Here is a 17,526-nt window from a genome sequence, read left to right as displayed (position 1 = left end):
TCATGTTAAGGGTGTTAGAAGTGTAGAATTCTGTCCCATGAAAAGCAGTAGATCCTAGTTTAATTAATAGTTTTAAATCTGAGACATTGATTTTTTTGCTCGCCAAGCGACATGGAGTCAAGGGAGTAAATTGAGTGAGGTTACAGATCAGCCATGGTTTAATTGAATGGCAAAACAGGCTCAGGATAAGGGTCGGTCATTTCGGACTGAGGTGAGAAATGACTTCATTCAAGGGGGTTGTGAATCTTTGGAATTCTGCACTCCAGAGGTTTGTGGATGTTTGATCGTTCAGCATATCCAAGGATGAGATTAATAGATTTTTGGCAATCAAGGGCAAGGAGAGTGGGAATGAAAGTAGAGTTGATGTAGAAGATCAGCCATGACCTTATTGAATGGTGAAGCAGGCTCGAGGGACTGTATGATCTGCGGCTCCTGTTTCCTATAAATTGTTGCTGAAGGGAAGCAGATTTACATTAGCAGGCTAATTGTCAGCCAGTTCTGCTTTATTACAGGGACTGCTTGATACCATCATGGTGCGTAACTGTCGCGTCAACGTGCGAGCGGCACGGTGGCACCATGGTTAGCACTGCTGCCTCGCAGCACTAGGGACCCAGGTTCAACTCCAGCCTCGGGTGACTGGAGTTTGCACGTTCACCCTGTATGCGTGGATTTCCTCCGAGTGCTCCAGTTTCCAAACATGTGCGGATTAGGTAAATTGGCCATTCTAAATTGCCCCTTATTGTCCAAAGATAGGGGATAGGGAGGGGGAGTAGGCCTTGGTAGGGTGTCCTTTCAGAGGATTGGTGCAGACTTAATGGGCTGTATGGCCTCCTTTTGCACTGTAGGGATTATATGATAATCTATGAAACTTCTGCAAATGTGTTTTATAATTCTGAATCTGATCATTCTTGTGAGAAATTAAAATGATACAGTCATAAAGTTCGGCAGTGTCTTTAAAGCACAATTATTTTTACATGATTGGCAGTGGTAATTCACAATGTGTCTACCACAACTTTGGCTTCTAAGCCCAGCCGTCTCTCGTGTTCCACGAAGTGTCAGCCAAAAGCTTCAGTCTGGGAGCCATCCATCAGTTAGTTATCTGGGACTATGGCAACTTTACTTTTTACTTACTTTACCTGCTCTGAATGAAACTTGTACTTCCTGGAAATTATAATTTTATTCTTTTAGTGCATTTTTAATGATAGAAACTTTATTTATCGTGTACTTTATTCTTCAGCTTTTGAGAAAGCGAAATAGCATTTTTGATCATTTGTTCCCTTTCTTACTCACTGTCTTCTGGGATCTTTCTTTGCCCTTTGTTTTGGCAGACAATATAAACTGGTTGATGATGGAAGTATACAGCAGGTTAATCAATGAGGAAAAGATTTAATCAGAACGGACAATGATGTACAGCAGAACATTAACGTCATTTCTCCATTCAGACACTGACAAGCCTGTTGCCTTTTCCCAGAATGGTTGTGTTTTATATTTCAGCTTTCCAGCAGTTGCGTTTTTTTCTTTTATTTATACTAATTTTTTTTGCTGATTCCCTTTGACTTCTTTGCTCGGTTTAATACCCGCTTACTCCTTGGCAATTGGCAGATTCGCCATCTGCCTCTCTAGCTGTACAAAGACATTTGAGACGACCAGTAACATTCAGTCATCAGTGAAGTGCTTTTTTTTTTACAAATGGTATTTAGCCAACCAAGCGTGTGTGATTCTTGTAAGTGTGGAACCTTTTGCATACTAGGTGCAAAACATTTAAGCGGTTAGCACTGCTGCCTCACAGCGCTGAGGACTCGGGTTCGATCCCGGCCCCATGTCACTGTCCGTGTGGAGTCTGCACATTCTCCTTGTGTCTGCGTGGGTCTCACCCCCCACAACCCAAAGATGTGCAGGGTAGGTGGATTAGCCATACTAAATTGCCCCTTAATTGGAAAATAAATATTTATAAGAAAAATCATTTAAATGTATACAAGGCAGATTAACTTATTTTCACAGGGAACGGTGAATCAGAACTGAGCACCTCTCTACTGAAGAAGGGGGAAAACCAGATGGGATTTCCAGTCATAATCACTATTCATCAACCCCTGCAAAGTAGGTGTATGTCCAGATACCAAGTGAGAACAAGATCACACTCAGCTGTGTTGCATATGCCCTTTACAACTGATGTTTCTGCAATTAAATCCAACTTTTAACCTAACTCACCTTGTGCAAATGGTTTGGGTCGGACATCTGGTTCACATCATGCCCAATTTACACTCCATTTAATTATATAAAATGCACTGTCGTCAGGCGTGTTAGCTTTAAATCGGGGTTCGACAATCTGGGCTCTCGAGTGAAATATTGTCAGATGTACACCGTGCACCTGTGGAAATGTCCCCACAAAAGAATGAGAACGTACAGAATTGTCAGACGGGAAAAGACCAGCTGACTCACCAAGCCTGCCCCACGAGGTAATGGCTGGAACCCCTCATAACAATTCAGACTTTTGTTAAAATAGCATGTGCTGTGATCAGACTTGGAAGAAACTAAGTAAATTTTTTTTTTTAAATTTAGAGTACCCAATTAATTTTTTCCAATTAAGGGGCCAATCCACCTAGCCTGCACATCTTTGGGTTGTGGGGGTGAAACCCACGCAAACATGGGGAGGATGTGCAAAGTACAGACGAACAGTGACCCAGAGCCGGGATCGAACCTGGGACCGTGAGGCAGCAGGGCTAACCCACTGCGTCACCGTGCTGCCCTGAAACTAAGTGAAATATGAGAAAAACCCAGAATGAGAACAAACGGCAACATAAAGATATCTTACAGTTTATTCATTATACATCTTTGTGTTAAATGTTGTTTGTTAATCCTGTGAAACACCTCAGGCCGTTATACTACAGTAAAGGCGCTATATCAATGCAAGTTCTTATTTGTTTGTCACTTGGGATTATTCCCTGATAATTGCCGGCGGCAGTGTTTACATTGCCATCTCACAGCACCAGGGTGGGGGAGTGGGCCTAGGTAGGTTGCTCTTTCGGAGGGTCGATGCATCAATGGAACGAATGGCCTCCTTCTGCATTGTAGGGATTCTATTCTATGATTAAAAGATAATGGAACCAATATTTTTATCCACAGGTATCTTAATATTCTAATTTTAAATACAAATCTCTGACTGCGCACTAGATCTGAAGTTGCGAAAATCGAGTGAGGAACATCATCAAAGCCAGGAAAGAGCCAGTGTGTTGTATTTACATACCGAGGGCTGTCACAGTTCAGTGGGGTCAATGTGCCTCTCGTGCCCCTTTGCTATGAGGTGACCTCCATCCTGTCAGAGCTGTCCAATCCACCCATTTGTTTTGCCGTCCCGTATAATTCCCTGGATTTCACCTCTGAATCCCCGGGCAGAATGTTCAGAGTTCGGTTGTCGATGACCTTGTCCTTGTTGTCAGTCAGTTTTTCTTTGTCTTCACTGGCACACGTGAGGTCATTCCTACAAGGGGATCAAAATATTATGCCTGGTTTTACTCTGCTGAAATCCAGCTATCCAGCCCAGGTGCTACAGGCATGAGCAGACAGACATGGTCAGCAGCCTATTCAACAATGGTGTGCTTCGTCTCTAAACTCCCAATCCGCCCCCAGTGACCGAACACAAGAACTTCTGAGCAGGAGTTACCGCGAGCAGGGGCAGGAATTCTGGTTGCACCCTTGCTGACCGGACCTCACCCCACCATCTCCAGCCCAGTGGTCAATTCTGGTTACCCAGTCACCCCAGTCACAATCAACTAATTCAGTGCAGACTGGGCTTTTAATGATGTATCACTCGGCACCATGGCTGGTGATATATTTACTTCCTGGCCTGAAAGGACATAATGCTGCACATCAACGAAAAATAATTATAAATTGTACACGCGCACAACTTTTTTTTTTGGTTAAGAAAGGTTTTAATAGAAAATGATGAGGAGAATATGTTTCTACAAGCGGAAGGGCGGGTAAAACAGATAACCCAGATTTAAGAAGAAGTGAGAATTATTTTAATGCAAGTTGCTATGGTCTGGAATGCACTGCTTAAAAGGATGGTGGAAACAGATTCAGTTTGAACTTTCAAAAGGGAATTGAAGATATTCTTCAAAAGGAAAATGTTGCCAGGCTTTGGTGAAAGAATAGGGGAATGGAATTAATTGGATAGTTCTTACAGAGCACCAGATCTGGCAGCATGAGCCAAATGGCTCCCATCTGTCCTATATGCATAGTAATTGTACAATAGCACCCCTACAATCCCACTATCTATCACATTGACTGTTGTGGCAAGGTCTGAATTGGGATCAGCTCAGCCATGAGTTCACTCTTCCCGGAAAGGAGTCACCCCAAGATTGTCACACATGCACGCGCACAAACACCCCGCTGTCCCATTTACTACATTACAATAATGACCCAATCTCAAAAGCATTTCACTTGGGCTGTACGGCAGTTTGTGTCACTCTGAGATGGTGGCAGGCGCTATATAAATGCATCCCAGTCTTTGGAATTTTGCTGACCTTGTCTGGTTCAGCAATGCACTGGGTAAACCATGAGGGATGGTACTCATGGCAACTTTGCAAGAGAGGTCCTACCTGTGCTGACCATCCGCTGTCACGCTGGAGTTTTCATCATAAATCTTCAGCATGTTTTCCGTTCTGTCATCTTTCACCTCCTTTGGCTCTTTCAGTCTGGGGGAAACAAGCAAAATCCAAGTGTTGGTGAAAGGGACAGGATCTTGAAGCCAAAGATTGGAGATATGTGCTGTAGCATTGGAAAGGAGATAGGGGGAGAAGGCTTGATCGGGTTGGATGAAGAAGGTTCGGGGGAGGCTTGTGCGGAGCAAAAACATTTGCACAAATCAGATAAGACTTAAAATGTTGATATTTTGCAAGTTGTGTAAACTGCTAGAGACTGCAAGGTCAAATCACGGAAGGACTGGGCTAATTAATCTGCTTCTGTGCGTTAAGTTCTACTTAGACATTCCGGTGCAGGGGCAAGGTCTATAATGCAGGACAACACCAAGTCTGAAAAGAAGTGAGGTAAACCATGAAGTAGTGATTCAGCGCTGCCGAGCTTGGGTATTGGGAAGCTGAAGCTTGTCGGAGCAAAACAAAAGGCGAAGAAAGTAAGAAATCCCACAGACTCCTTTCATTCATTCTGGGGAAAGATACAGTCAATGTCATGCAAGGAGGAGTCGGTGTACCAGGCAACTGTTTTTCAGTCTAGAAAGTTAGTTTGGGTGGGGTCGGGGGAGTTGACCATAGTTGATCAGTAAAACATTCACTGTCATCTCCCCAAATCGTGCAGGAAAAGCCCTCCAGATTCAACCTTTTTCATTTTAGGAAAGCAACCTATCCTCATGAGAATATAAACATGTAGAAGTGTAACGGAGAAAAATGTGTTTCCTTTTTTCTGGGTTATGGGAGGGAAGGGCAAACTGAGCCGAGGCTCCCACTTCAGATCATCTAGTCGTCCCAATTGGGAATTAACATTCAGTGTTTGTGGATGTTGGTTGAAGACCTGCTGTGATGCCTCTACAGTGGATGAAACAGGCCAACTGAGGGAGATAGGTGGCCATAACACCCACTGTATTAACAGATAGAACCTGATAGAGAGGAAAAGAACACCGAGAATTGGAGGGGGGGGGGGGGGGGGGGGGGAAGAGTAGGTATGATGGGAGTGACTAACCTGGGCTCGAGACGCTCCTTCACTTTGGCAATCGAGCGGATGTACGGACTTATCTGCCGTGCAATTGTCATTAGGTATGTGTTCTCTTGCTTGAGTAGCACCAGGTCATGCAGTTGTGCTTGAAAATAGAATGTGGAATGCATATGAGGATCCTGTATTTACTTTGTGAATGAGCATTCCACATTGGTGCGACAATGAAGGAGCGGCGACACATCCAGCTCGATGTGGCATGTGACTCAGTTATGGGAGGAGACTCCCAGAACAGCGGAAACCCTTCAGGGATGTCCTCAAAGCAAACATACCCACCAACTCATGGGATACCCTGGCTTGTGACTGATCGAAATGGAGGAGGTTAATTTAGGAAGCCACCAAACACATCAAAAGGCTTTGTCGGGAATGAGCAGAGGTGAAGTCAAGGCTTCAGGAGTAAAAGCAAAGACCTCCAACCTACCCAACCTTCAAGCAGCACCCCTCCCACATGCGGCGAAGTCTGCAGATCGTACAGTGGGTCGATCAGCCTTCTTGGAACCCATTGAACCGCAGAGGAAGCAGGTCATCCTCGATCCCAAGGAACTGCCCAAGAAGAAGAGAAGTAACCTGGAAAGGGAACTTGGGGGTGGTGGTGTTCTCATGCGCCGGTAACCCTTGTCCTTCCAGATGGTGGAGGTCATAGGGAGTCAGAGCTGCTACTGCTGAAAAGGTCGTGCATTGCTGCAGTGCACCTCGTAAATCGTAAACACATTGAATTCACAGAGTGCTGGTGGTGTAGGAAGTGAATGTTTAGGGTATTTGTAAATTGGCAAAAGAGGTCTTGCAAAGCAGATGGCAGGATGAGATATGAAGATGCAGATATTGCACTGCCTCTTCCCACAATGGGGAAAAAGAACAACTTATAAAGAAAGCAATCAAGTCAGACAGGCGCATGAGTGTCATCTGTGTGAGAAACAGGCACAGCTAACAATACCTTCATAAATCTCCTGTTCATTTGCAACTCTCTGATATGTTTCCTCCCAAACCTAAGGAAGAAAAGTCAGCATTAGAAAGTCCTTCCTGTACGATGAAGTTTGCAACTTATCAATAGCTACTTGCATTTTTTCAGCGCCTTTAACTTTGATGAATGCCCCAAAACCCTTCACAGAGGGGTGACCAAAATATTTACATTGGGCCAAAGAAGGAAGCATTAGGAGAACAGACACAGGTCCAATCTGGATTTTAAGGAGGATTGTAAAGGAAGAGAGGGAGGGGGAGAGGTTTGGCATGAAACCTAGGCAGCTGAAGGCATGTTGGAGAAGGGCTAAGGAGCTGCATTTATATTGCGCCTTTCCTGACCTCAGATCCCCAAATGCATTGTTGTTGTAACATTGGAAATGGACAGCAAATTCCCACGAGCAGCAATATGATAACGACCGACTAATTTGTTTTTAGTGATGTTGTTTGAAGGATAAATATCGATCGGTATACCAGAATAATTCCATTCTGTTCTTCAAAATAGTGCCACTGGATCTCTACATCCATCTGAGAGAGCAGATGGGATCTGAGTTTAATGCTCCCGCTGAAAGGCGGCCCCTCCGACAGAGCAGCATTCCCTTAGTGCTGCATTGGGAGTGGCAGCCTAGATTGTGTGCTCATGGCTCAAGAGTGAGAATTAACTTACAACCTTCTGACTCAGGTGAGCCCAAGCAATTGAGCCAGGACCAACACCTTGCACAAGAGAGCACGGTAAGAGGGAAGTTCTTTGCTTTCATTGAGTTGGGATGCTGATTGCCCAGTTGTGTTGTTTATTTCCTCTGTTATTTTAGCATTGCCATTTGTTGATCAGGTAGAAACAAACGGCGCAAATTCTGGGTCAGCTCTGACATTCAGAATTCTCCTTTACACGTTTTGTCGTTTTAATGATTGTGATAATGTTGGCAAACAGACTCTCTCGATGACCGACACTCACATTCTAGTCTGGAATAGAGAGCTACAATTAATGGATCAATGTCTTGTAAGTAGCTGAATGATCGGCCAGGCTCGGTCAGTCTGTGGTCTGTGCTGAGTTAACTGGAGTGGCAACAGTAGTGACTGAGTTGTCGCATTGCCTCGACATTAGAAGGGTTAAATTGGCCAGCTCGCCTAGTCACTATCTGGTAACACCTGCTGGAAAGGACAAGTGTGGGAACAATGTGTGAAGACAGGAATTGGCTCAGATATGATTTCTCACCCCCTCCAACTCCCAAATAAGGCTGGTGACATTCAGTTAGAGCATGCACATTGTTGAAGGGCACTTGGTGAGCTTGCCTGATTGCCATGGATTGGAACCACCCAATGAGTGCCTTCCAGGGGAGAAAACTAACAAGAAAATAAGTTTAGGCAAAACTTTTTCACCCATTGAATAGGTTTTGTAGAGTAAGGTTCCCGGAAAGGGCATTTAAAAAAATAAATTCTACGGGATCTGGGCCCGCCGGTTCGGCCAGCATTTGTTACCCATCCCTAATTGCCCTTGAGAAGGTGGTGGTGAGCTGCCTTCTTGAATCGCTGCAATCCACAGGCAGTATAGTAGCACAGTGGTTAGCACTGCTGCCCCGGGTCACTGTCCGTAAGGTGTTTGCACATTCTCCCCGTGTCTGCATGGGTTTCACCCCCACAACCCAAAGATGTGAAGGCTAGGTGGATTGGCCACGCTAAATTGCCCCTTAAGTGGAAAAAAAATAATTGGGTACTCTAAATTTTAATAAAAGAATTGCTGCAATCCATGTAGTGTAGCTACACCCACAGTGTTGCTTGGGCGGGAATCCCAGGACTTTGACCCAACAACAGTGAAGGAACAGTTATATATTTCCAAATCAGGAGGGTGACTGGTTGGGAGGGGAACGTCCAGGTAGTGGTGTTCATTTCTTTTTATAAATTTAGAGTAACCAATTTTTATTCCTATTAAGGGGCAATTTAGTGTGGCCAATGCACCTACCCTGCACATCTTTGGGTTGTGGGGGTGAAACCCACGCAGACACAGGGAGAATGTGCAAACTCCACACAGACAGTGACAACCCAGGGCCGGGATTCGAACCCGGGTCTTCAGCGCCGTAGTCCCAGTGCTAACCACTGCCCCACCGTGCTACCCCTGGTGGTGGTATTCATATTTGTCCGCTGCCCTTGTCCTTCTAGATGGTAGTGGTCTTGGGTTTGAAATGTGCTGCCTGAAGAGCTTTGGTGCGTTGCTGCAGTGCATCTTGTAAATGGTACACACGGCTGCTACTGTGCTTCGGTGTTGGAGATGGTGAATATTTGTAGATGGGACGACATCTACAAGTGGGGGGCTTTGTTCTGGATGGTGTCGAGCTTCACGAGTGCTGTTGGAGCTGCACATGTCCAGGTAAGTGGGGAGTGTTCCATTACACTCCTGACTTGTGCCTTGCAGATGGTGGACAGACTTTGGGGAGTCAGGAGGTGAGTGGTATAAATGTAAATCGATGCCTTTCGAAAGGGAGAGAAGATTGAAGGATATGATGAGAAGCTGTGAAAAGGGGTGGGCATCTTTGATCCTACTGCCTTTCTTGTTACTGGTTGTAAAAGGTGCGATGAGAAATTAATTTGGGCATAAATGTGCCTCGATAGGAGAGCCCTGGACAGTAGGGCTTAACAGTAGATCAGGACCATTTAGGACTGAAATCAGCAAGCACTTTTCGACAAAAAAGGCAAGGAACTCTGAGGATCAATTAATATTTTTGTTATGTAAGGGATATGGAGCAAAGGCCGATAAATGGAGTTATGGTACAGATCAGCCATGAAATAATAGGCTTGAGTGGTTGTATAGCTTACTCCTATTCCCATGCCACTGATTTGGGAAATCTGGCTATCGAACTCAGAAGTCACAGACTAATTGGTGGAGAAAATGTAAAACAGCATCTGATGCCTTGTGGAGTCTGAAATCCATTGGCACCATGCACACTCTCTAACCCAGCTGTGCCTGACTTGATAAAGCCCTTGAATGAAAGTGATCAATGCCCCAGCCTTAATTAATAAACCCATTTTTGATAAGCACAAAAATGACACTAAGAATCTCTATGGTAAAACCATTAGCATCGCGCTGTACCTCCTCAAACATGGTCCTCATGGTCTCCACAGAGGAGTACTGGGAAGAGATCTGAATTTCCATCCGGAGCGATTTCTGTACGATCTCTTCGATTGCGTCTGTCTTGATGAGCGAGTGGTGCTTGGTCAGATCCCGATGCATCTCTTGCACCTGGTCCTTCAGTGTCTGCAGCTCTGTCTGTAAGACCTGGCCAAACGGCAATCACCGGTCAGACACTGCAGAGGCCTAGGTAGTCGCTAATATTTCTGAAGCACTAAAACTTTCTCCCGCCAGCCTCTCCATTCCCCAGCGCTCTTCGGAGGTGATGACTTTCCGAGTTGTGTCTTTCCTCACGCACTCAACTTTCTGTGACCTCACTCAAGTGCCCATTCCTCAGGTGTGAGCCAAGACAATGTGAGTGTTGCCATGATAGTTACTAATGAAGAGCCAAACTGTCTACACACTGGATAGTGGCCAGATGTGGAAGCTAAGGCAGATACCCAACACACACACACACACACACACCGTCCCCACAAACTCTGATTCAGAGCTCCAAAACTAAATGAAGCAAGCAAACTGCTGCCCTGGCTGAGACTGGCTCCCTCTATATGCTGGGAACCAAATCTGGGAACTTCTTTTTTTCCCCTTTTTGAAAAAATAAATTTAGAGCACCTAATTCTTTATTTTTCCAGTTAAGGGGCAATTTAGTGTGGCCAATCCACCTACCCGGCACATTTTCTTCTGGGTTGTGGGGACGAGACCCACGCAGACACGGGGAGAATGTGCAAACTCCACACGGACAGTGACCCAGGGCCGGGATTCGAACCTGGGACCTCAGCGCCGTGAGGCAGTTGTGCTAACCACTAGGCCACCGTGCCGCCCTATGAAACCATTGATGATTGTCATAACAATTGTAAACTGCTTCCCGAACAGCACTGTAGGTGCACCTGCACCACCTGGACTGCAGCGGTTCAAGAAGGCAGCTCACCACCACCTTCTGAAGGGCAACTAGGAAGGGGCAACAAATGCTGGCCTAACCAGCGAAGCCCACATCCCGTAAAAATGAATTTTGATAAGAAAGAAAAGTTTGCATTTATATAGCAACACAAAATGGCAGCCATGTTTCCTCAGTGACAATATTGCAGAAAGTATTTCATTATCTGTGAAACACTTTGGGGTCTTCCTGGTCATGAAATGCAAGCCTTTCTCACTGACAGCTCCCACAGGCACTCCACAGTCTCCCTTTGAACTTCCCAAACCCTCTGGATGCTGCACCCTTGGAGAAACTCGGATCTCAGCTCGTTCCACATCTCCCTTACCCTGAACTTGTTCTCGTAATTCCGACAATGCTCCATAAAGGGGCTGTGGCCTCCCTCTGCCAGCAGGACCTTGGTGCTAATGTAGCGGTGAGAGGTGGGTTTGCATGTCACTGTGTTTGTTAGCGACACGTCCCCCATGGATGCACAAGAACCAGAAATTGGAAATGTCTTTGTGCCCACCAAGTTCCTGTATTTGAGGGAAAAAAACAAAGAACATGGGGCACAGTTAAAGACAGATTGCAGAAATCTGCAGAAAAAACCCAGAAGTGTTCACTGAATACATGTTCGCATAACGCAAACACCATGAAATACAGGGGTTCAGTTAGTTTACATTCGCAACCAACAGTGAAAGAGGTGACTCAAGGAGAAAAATATACCACGTTCTCTTATATCACCCAAGGCTCTGTTAGCTGTCACATTTTTAAAAAAAATAAAAAAATTTTGAGTACCCAATTCATTTTTCCAATTAAGGAACAATTTAGCATGGCCAATCCACCTACCCTGCACATCTTTGGGTTGTGGGGGTGAAACCCACGCAAGCACAGGGAGAATGTGCAAACTCCACACGGACAGTGACCCAGAGCTAAGATTGAACCTGGGACCTCGGCGCCACCGTACTGCCCTTGTTAGTTGTAACATTAACATAAAGCCCCATCTGACCCCTTGGGTGGATACAAAATACCACTCCGCTCTATTCAAAGAAGAGCTAGCGAGCTTGCCTCTGTGTTTTGGACCAATATTTATCCCTCAATTAATATTACTAAATCAAATTATCTGGTCATTATTACTTTGCTATTTATGGGGCCTTGTTGGGTGTGCCAGGGACCCAGGTTCAATTCCGGCCTTATCTGTGTGGTGTTTGTACTTTCTCTCCGTGTCTGTGTGTGTTTCCTCCGGGTGCTCTGGTTTCCTCCCACAGTCCAAAAATGTGCAGGTTAGGTGGATTGGCCATGCTAAATTTCCCCTTAATGCCCAAAAGGTTAGGTGGGGTTACTGGGTCACAGGGAAGTAGGATGCTCTTTCCAAGGGCCGGTGCAGACTCAATGGGCCGAATGGCCTCCATCTGCACGGTAAATTCTATGATTCTAATATATTAGCTGTAGCCTTGCCCAGACTTGAACTGTAAACGCTTTGGAATAGAAAGATGTATAAATACAAATCTTTCTGTTCTCTTTTACCTCGTCCTAGACATCGAGTGTCGGCAGAATATTCTGTGATGACAACAGAGTTTAGATCAACTCAAGCAAGGATCATGGGATAGTAATCAGGTGCCGTACTCCTGGGTGACATTTTATCCCCCTTTCTCCTTACCCCACTCTCAACTGCTTTTCTAGCCATCAGCTGGTAACGTAGCAGAGAGTGTGGCTTAAGTAAATCATACAGTGGCTAAACATCGAGCCATTGAGGTAGCTACCAAATCACGGAATTATCATAATGACGGAACATACCCTAGGGGTGGTACAGGGAGACAGCACATGGCCATAGAATATGATGTGAGACACCATATGTTGGGGAAATCGGGTTATGCCAGGCCCTCAATCCTGAGGAAAATTCCATTAGGTTAAATATTGAACCGAGTGTTGAAAGCATTCGTGTAACCGAATTGGGCTGGCGATTCAGGGGTGCTCAATTCAGACCCCTGCAGCTTTGGGTGGTCACGCGCCTTCATTTAATAATAATCTTTATTGTCACAAATAGGCTTACATTAACACTGCAATGAAGTTACTGCGAAAAGCCCCTAGTCGCCACACTCCGGCACACAGAGGGAGAATTCAGAATGTCCGAATTACCGAGCAGCACGTCTTTCAGGACTTGTGGGAGGAAACCGGAGCACCCGAAGGAAACCCACGCAGACACGGCATTCACTCTGATACAAGGAAACACCACAAAATCGGAGTCACGAGAAAAGTGAATATTCACTAAGAAACAGGAACGATTGCACAGGAGTCTACACTCAAAGTTATGGTGAGCCAGAAGCTCTGGTGTTATAACTGGGGCAGTAAAGGATGTGCAGGAGAGGTTATAGCCCATTGCGGCCTCAAGGATGTCAGCCTGGAATGAATTAATAAGTAAATTAAACCACAAGCAGCAACTTACCTGTGACGGAACTGTCTCTAGTTCTCTGGTCACTCGGTAATAGTGTTCTGCATTGAAATCTCTCGCAACTATCTTGCCTACTCCAGATCCTGGTCTCCTTGATGTTCCCCTCTGTCTGAGTTCCCTGTAACTATTTCGCTTTGGGAGGGCCACATACTGACATCAACAGGACTAAATATAAACAATCCCAGTGAATTGTGTCCCAGACAGTTCCCTGAAATTCTGATAAAAATAGTGGCAGCAGACAAGGCCTCGCTCCTGCGGGGGCCTCACTCGACTGGAGACGCCTGTCAATCACTCACAGGAGAAACCGGGGCTGAAAACTGCAGAGGATTGATGTGGAAAATATTACTGGGATTGACGTCACCATTCAACAAAGAGCAGATAACGTGATAATCCATCCAGCACAGCCTGTACTGCCACGCTGACTATTGAAGACAGGTGAGGGTCTGACTGCCATATTGTGAGATTGCGGTCAAAGCACGGTGCTGCCCGAGATAGTTCATCCACTGAACACTTTGCGGCATTTTTGCACTTGAAAGCAGGTTACAAATGGATCATATACAGCTTTTAAAGGAAAATGCTTGTGTTTGTACAGTGCCTTTTACAATCCTAGGATGCCACAAAGTGTCTTGTAGCCAATGAAGTACTATTGGAATGTAAACACTGGGGTTAATGTAGGAAATGGGGTGGATAATTTTCCCCGTAGAAACTCCACAAGTCGCACTGAGATAACACCAGATCTCGTTTCGCTGATATTGTTTGTTGGATAAATACTGGCCCTCACGCATCAGGCAGAATCCCCTTGCTCTTGAGATTGTGTTTTGGGATTTTGTAGGCGGGCCAAGGTTTAACAACAGTCCCGAAAGTTAGTTCGGGTACCTCTTTTTAAAAATAAATTTAGAGTACCCAATTATTTTTTCCCCCCAATTAAGGGGCAATTTAGCGTGGCCAATCCACCTACCCTGCACATCTTTGGGTTGTGGGGGTGAAACCCACGCATACACGGGGAGAATGTGCAAACTCCACACGGACAGTGACCCGGGGCCGGCATCGAACCCAGATCCTCAGCTCCGCGAGGCGGCACGGCTAACCACTGCGCCACCGTGCCGCCCTGTTTCGGGAACCTCTAACTATACCGACGACATATCTCAGAAATAAGTACAGGCCCAGGCAGGGACGATGCCCCTCAACCATCCATCCCACTCTCTTTCCAGATTCGCAGGCTGCTTGCCCTATAGAACCATCCTCGAGTCCGGGCCTGGAGAGAAATAGAGGAGGGGGGCAGCACGGTGGCGCAGTGGGTTAGCCCTGCTGCCTCACGGTGCCAAGGTCCCAGGTTCGATCCCGGCACTGGGTCACTGTCCGTGTGGAGTTTGCACATTCTCCCCGTGGGTTTTGCCCCCACAACCCAAAGATGTGCAGGGTAGGTGGATTGGCCATGCTAAATTGCCCCTTAATTGGAAAAATGAATTGGGTACTCTAAATTTATATTTTTTTTTAAAAGAAGAAATAGAGGAGGGGGGAGGGAAAGTGAGGACTGAAATGAGTTTGCTACAGTCTCAAAGTGTGACCGTGCCCAGCCCCCATGGGCCACACAGCTCTGTACTGTTCCATATCAACATTTCCAAGAACTGTCAGATTTGGCAGACATAGCTTGGAAATATAACTATTCCATGTATTTAGATTATCCACTCGACGCCACCTGTTGGCTGATAAAATGCAGATCCACTTTAGTCAAGCAGGGACTCAAGTTGTGGGCTCCACTTGCTGTACCGCCCAGGGGAATTACAGATATTTCCTACACCCTCATTATTTGGGATTGGGACCCTTGTGTAGGCAAGGTTTCAGCAACAGACCTTTGAGATCAGTCACCCCTTTACTGAGATTGAGCAGAATGGGCCCAGATTCCCCGGAATTTAGAAGAATGAGGTCTAATTGAAATGCATAATATCCGAGAGGGATTGACAGGGTAGATGCTGGGAGTCCGTTTCTCCTGGTTAGAGAGTCTACAACTGAGAGATTAACTACCAGGTTAAGGTCTGAGCTATCTGGGACTGGGATGAGAAGAAATTTCTTCAATCAGAGGGTTGAGAATTTTTGAGATTCTCCCTCCCAGAGAGCTCGGTAAATGAGTATATTCAAGTTTGATATCAAGAGATTTTTGCACTCATAAAGGAATCGAATGATATGTGGTTTGGGCAGGAAGGTCAGCCATTACATTATTTTTTTTTAAAAAGAGTATCCAATTTATTTTTTCCAATTAAGGGTCAATTTAGCGTGGCCAATCCACCTATCTTGCACATCTTTGGTCGTGAGGGTGAAACCCACGCAGACACGGGGAGAATGTGCAAACTCCACATGGACAGTGACCCAGGGCCGGGATCGAACCTGGGACCTCAGCGCTGTAGACAGCAGTGCTAACCCACTGTGCCAGCCTGCCGCCCAGCCACGACCTTATTGAATGGTGGAAGTGGTTCAAGGGGCCGTATGGCCTATTTCTATTTCTTATGTTTTAATACATTATCAGCCGTCTCGAGTAGGTGGCTAGAAATGAATTATCCGGCTGCACAGGTGGCATGAGTGAAGCTGAAGACTTTTCCCTTTAAGTATACTGGGTGGGGGACTGGGACCCGAAGCTGAGGCACTGAATTGGGCAAATTTGGGCGAATGGTTTGTGCAGAGAGTTTTGAAGCTGCTTCTTGCAGGCCTGCCTCTCACCCGCTCGTTCGACGAAACATTAAACCAGGACCTTGTCTGCTTTCCTGGGTGTGATGTGAAAGATCCCATGGTACAAGAAGGGTAAATATTGGCCAACGTTCTGGCCAATATTTATCTCTCAATCTACTCACAAAACAAAATGGTTCTCTCTCTGTGTGCAAATGAGCTGCTCCATTTGTCTTTATAACAACAGCTACATTGGATGTAGTTGAGACATCCCGAGTTCCTGAACATTTCCTTACATTTGATGTCAAATTGTGTCTGATAATTCTCCACTTTAAGTAATCGTGGAACATTTTGCGACATCAAAGGTGCTATATAAATGCAAGGTCTTGTTGATTCCCGTGCTATTAATCACGCTGTTTGTAGAATAGCTTACATTCCATTTCCATTGTTGATGCCAGTTCCTGGGACTCCCCCAGTCACCGATCCGGAACGTCGCTGGTTCAGGAAGAGCAGAGGTTCCAGACACCGAGCAAACTCTTGCCTGTACTCCGTGTTTATCTAAAAAAGAAAGACAGGACCACCTTTAAAACTGAACCGCCGGCCTTTCCCGATGATGTTCAATTCCCAGTGCTTCAAGCTGGCTGCTTTAAGCTTACCTTGCTGCTCTGTGTTGGCCTCAGGCGATGGGGGAGTTTAACAATCTTCTGCAGCCTCTCCATGAGTTGCTGCCAAGAGGTAAAAAGAAAGACCAGCTGAAATTGTGCGCTGGGATCAAGGTTGCCGACCGTATCCCTGGGTGTGTTTAATCAGCTGAAATCCCACCTCCAACCATCCCACCAAGTCAAACAGCCGCTATGGTATGTTGCTCGCAGCAGTCCCCGGGATATTGTTCTTCAATTACTGAAGACTCCAAGTCAATCATGGAGGGTTGATAGTCCTCCAATGTAGGTTCCCACCCTGGGACACCCCACCTCTGAATGCTGTTTTTGTTTAAAAATGTACTGAGCTCACCACAAAATAAACAGAACGTCGGTGATGGCCTAAAACTTTCAGAGGCTCGTGCCTTTGGGTCAGTCTGTCCTCATCTTGCACCCATGGGACTCAGCATTTTTCCCATTTTTCTCCTCCCCATTTTTCAGGTTGGGAGACGTGACCTCACTGAGAATACGGTTGTATCCCATTCAAACATCTCCCTCGTACTCGCTGACCTACAATGGCTTCCGGTCTGGCACCACCTCAAGTTTAAAATTCCTGGTGGGGGGAACACGGTGGCACAGTGGGTTAGCCCCGCTGCCTCACGACGCCGAGGTCCCAGGTTCAATCCCGGCTCTGGGTCACTGTCGGTGTGGAGTTTGCACATTCTCCCCGTGTCTGCGTGGGTTTCGCCCACACAACCCAAAGATGTTCAGGGTTGGTGGATTGGCCACGTTCCCAACCTCATCCACCTCCACCTCCCCCCCCTCCCATCTCCTCTCGCCCTCCAGCTCTCCGAGATCTCTGCCCTCCTACAATTCTAGCCTCCTGCATAGCGACCGATTGCTTTGCCCCATCATTGGTGCCGTGGTTTCAGCTGCCTTACCTGGCCTGGCCTACAGGTGATTCCAAGCCCACAACAATGTGGTTGACTGTTAAACGGCCTCCTCAGTTCAAGGGTAATGTGGCATGAGCAGCACATGCTGACCGTAACAGCATCGTCCA

At 46.1% G+C, this 17,526-nt stretch overlaps 2 protein-coding genes across 7 annotated transcripts in view; one reads left to right on the top strand and one right to left on the bottom strand.

The window, feature by feature from the left end:
• LOC119950855 (60S ribosomal protein L22) overlaps positions 1 to 17,526 on the top strand; it is a 91,959-nt gene that overhangs the window by 15,019 nt on the left and 59,414 nt on the right. The gene's annotated exons all lie outside the window — the stretch shown is intronic.
• The window catches only part of rnf207b (ring finger protein 207b), a 59,202-nt gene continuing 44,474 nt past the window's right edge, over positions 2,799 to 17,526 (bottom strand). For 5 of the 6 annotated variants that reach the window (XM_038773707.1, XM_038773709.1, XM_038773706.1 and 2 more), the window contains 8 exons: positions 16,485 to 16,553; positions 16,262 to 16,386; positions 11,065 to 11,251; positions 9,767 to 9,952; positions 6,659 to 6,710; positions 5,695 to 5,812; positions 4,599 to 4,694; positions 2,799 to 3,478 (listed from right to left, as the gene is read on the bottom strand). In XM_038773707.1, the coding sequence (XP_038629635.1) occupies positions 3,295 to 3,478; positions 4,599 to 4,694; positions 5,695 to 5,812; positions 6,659 to 6,710; positions 9,767 to 9,952; positions 11,065 to 11,251; positions 16,262 to 16,386; positions 16,485 to 16,553 (1,017 nt within the window). In that variant the 3' untranslated portion in view covers positions 2,799 to 3,294. The remainder of the gene's footprint in view (positions 3,479 to 4,598; positions 4,695 to 5,694; positions 5,813 to 6,658; positions 6,711 to 9,766; positions 9,953 to 11,064; positions 11,252 to 16,261; positions 16,387 to 16,484; positions 16,554 to 17,526) is intronic. The other variant, XR_005457445.1, reaches the window with a different exon arrangement.

This window comes from Scyliorhinus canicula, chromosome 16 (genome assembly GCF_902713615.1).
Source record: "Scyliorhinus canicula chromosome 16, sScyCan1.1, whole genome shotgun sequence".
NCBI classification, from domain to species: Eukaryota; Metazoa; Chordata; class Chondrichthyes; order Carcharhiniformes; family Scyliorhinidae; genus Scyliorhinus; species Scyliorhinus canicula.
The sequence above is the reverse complement of the archived record's forward strand: the minus strand, read 5'-3'. Positions and strand labels throughout refer to the sequence as shown.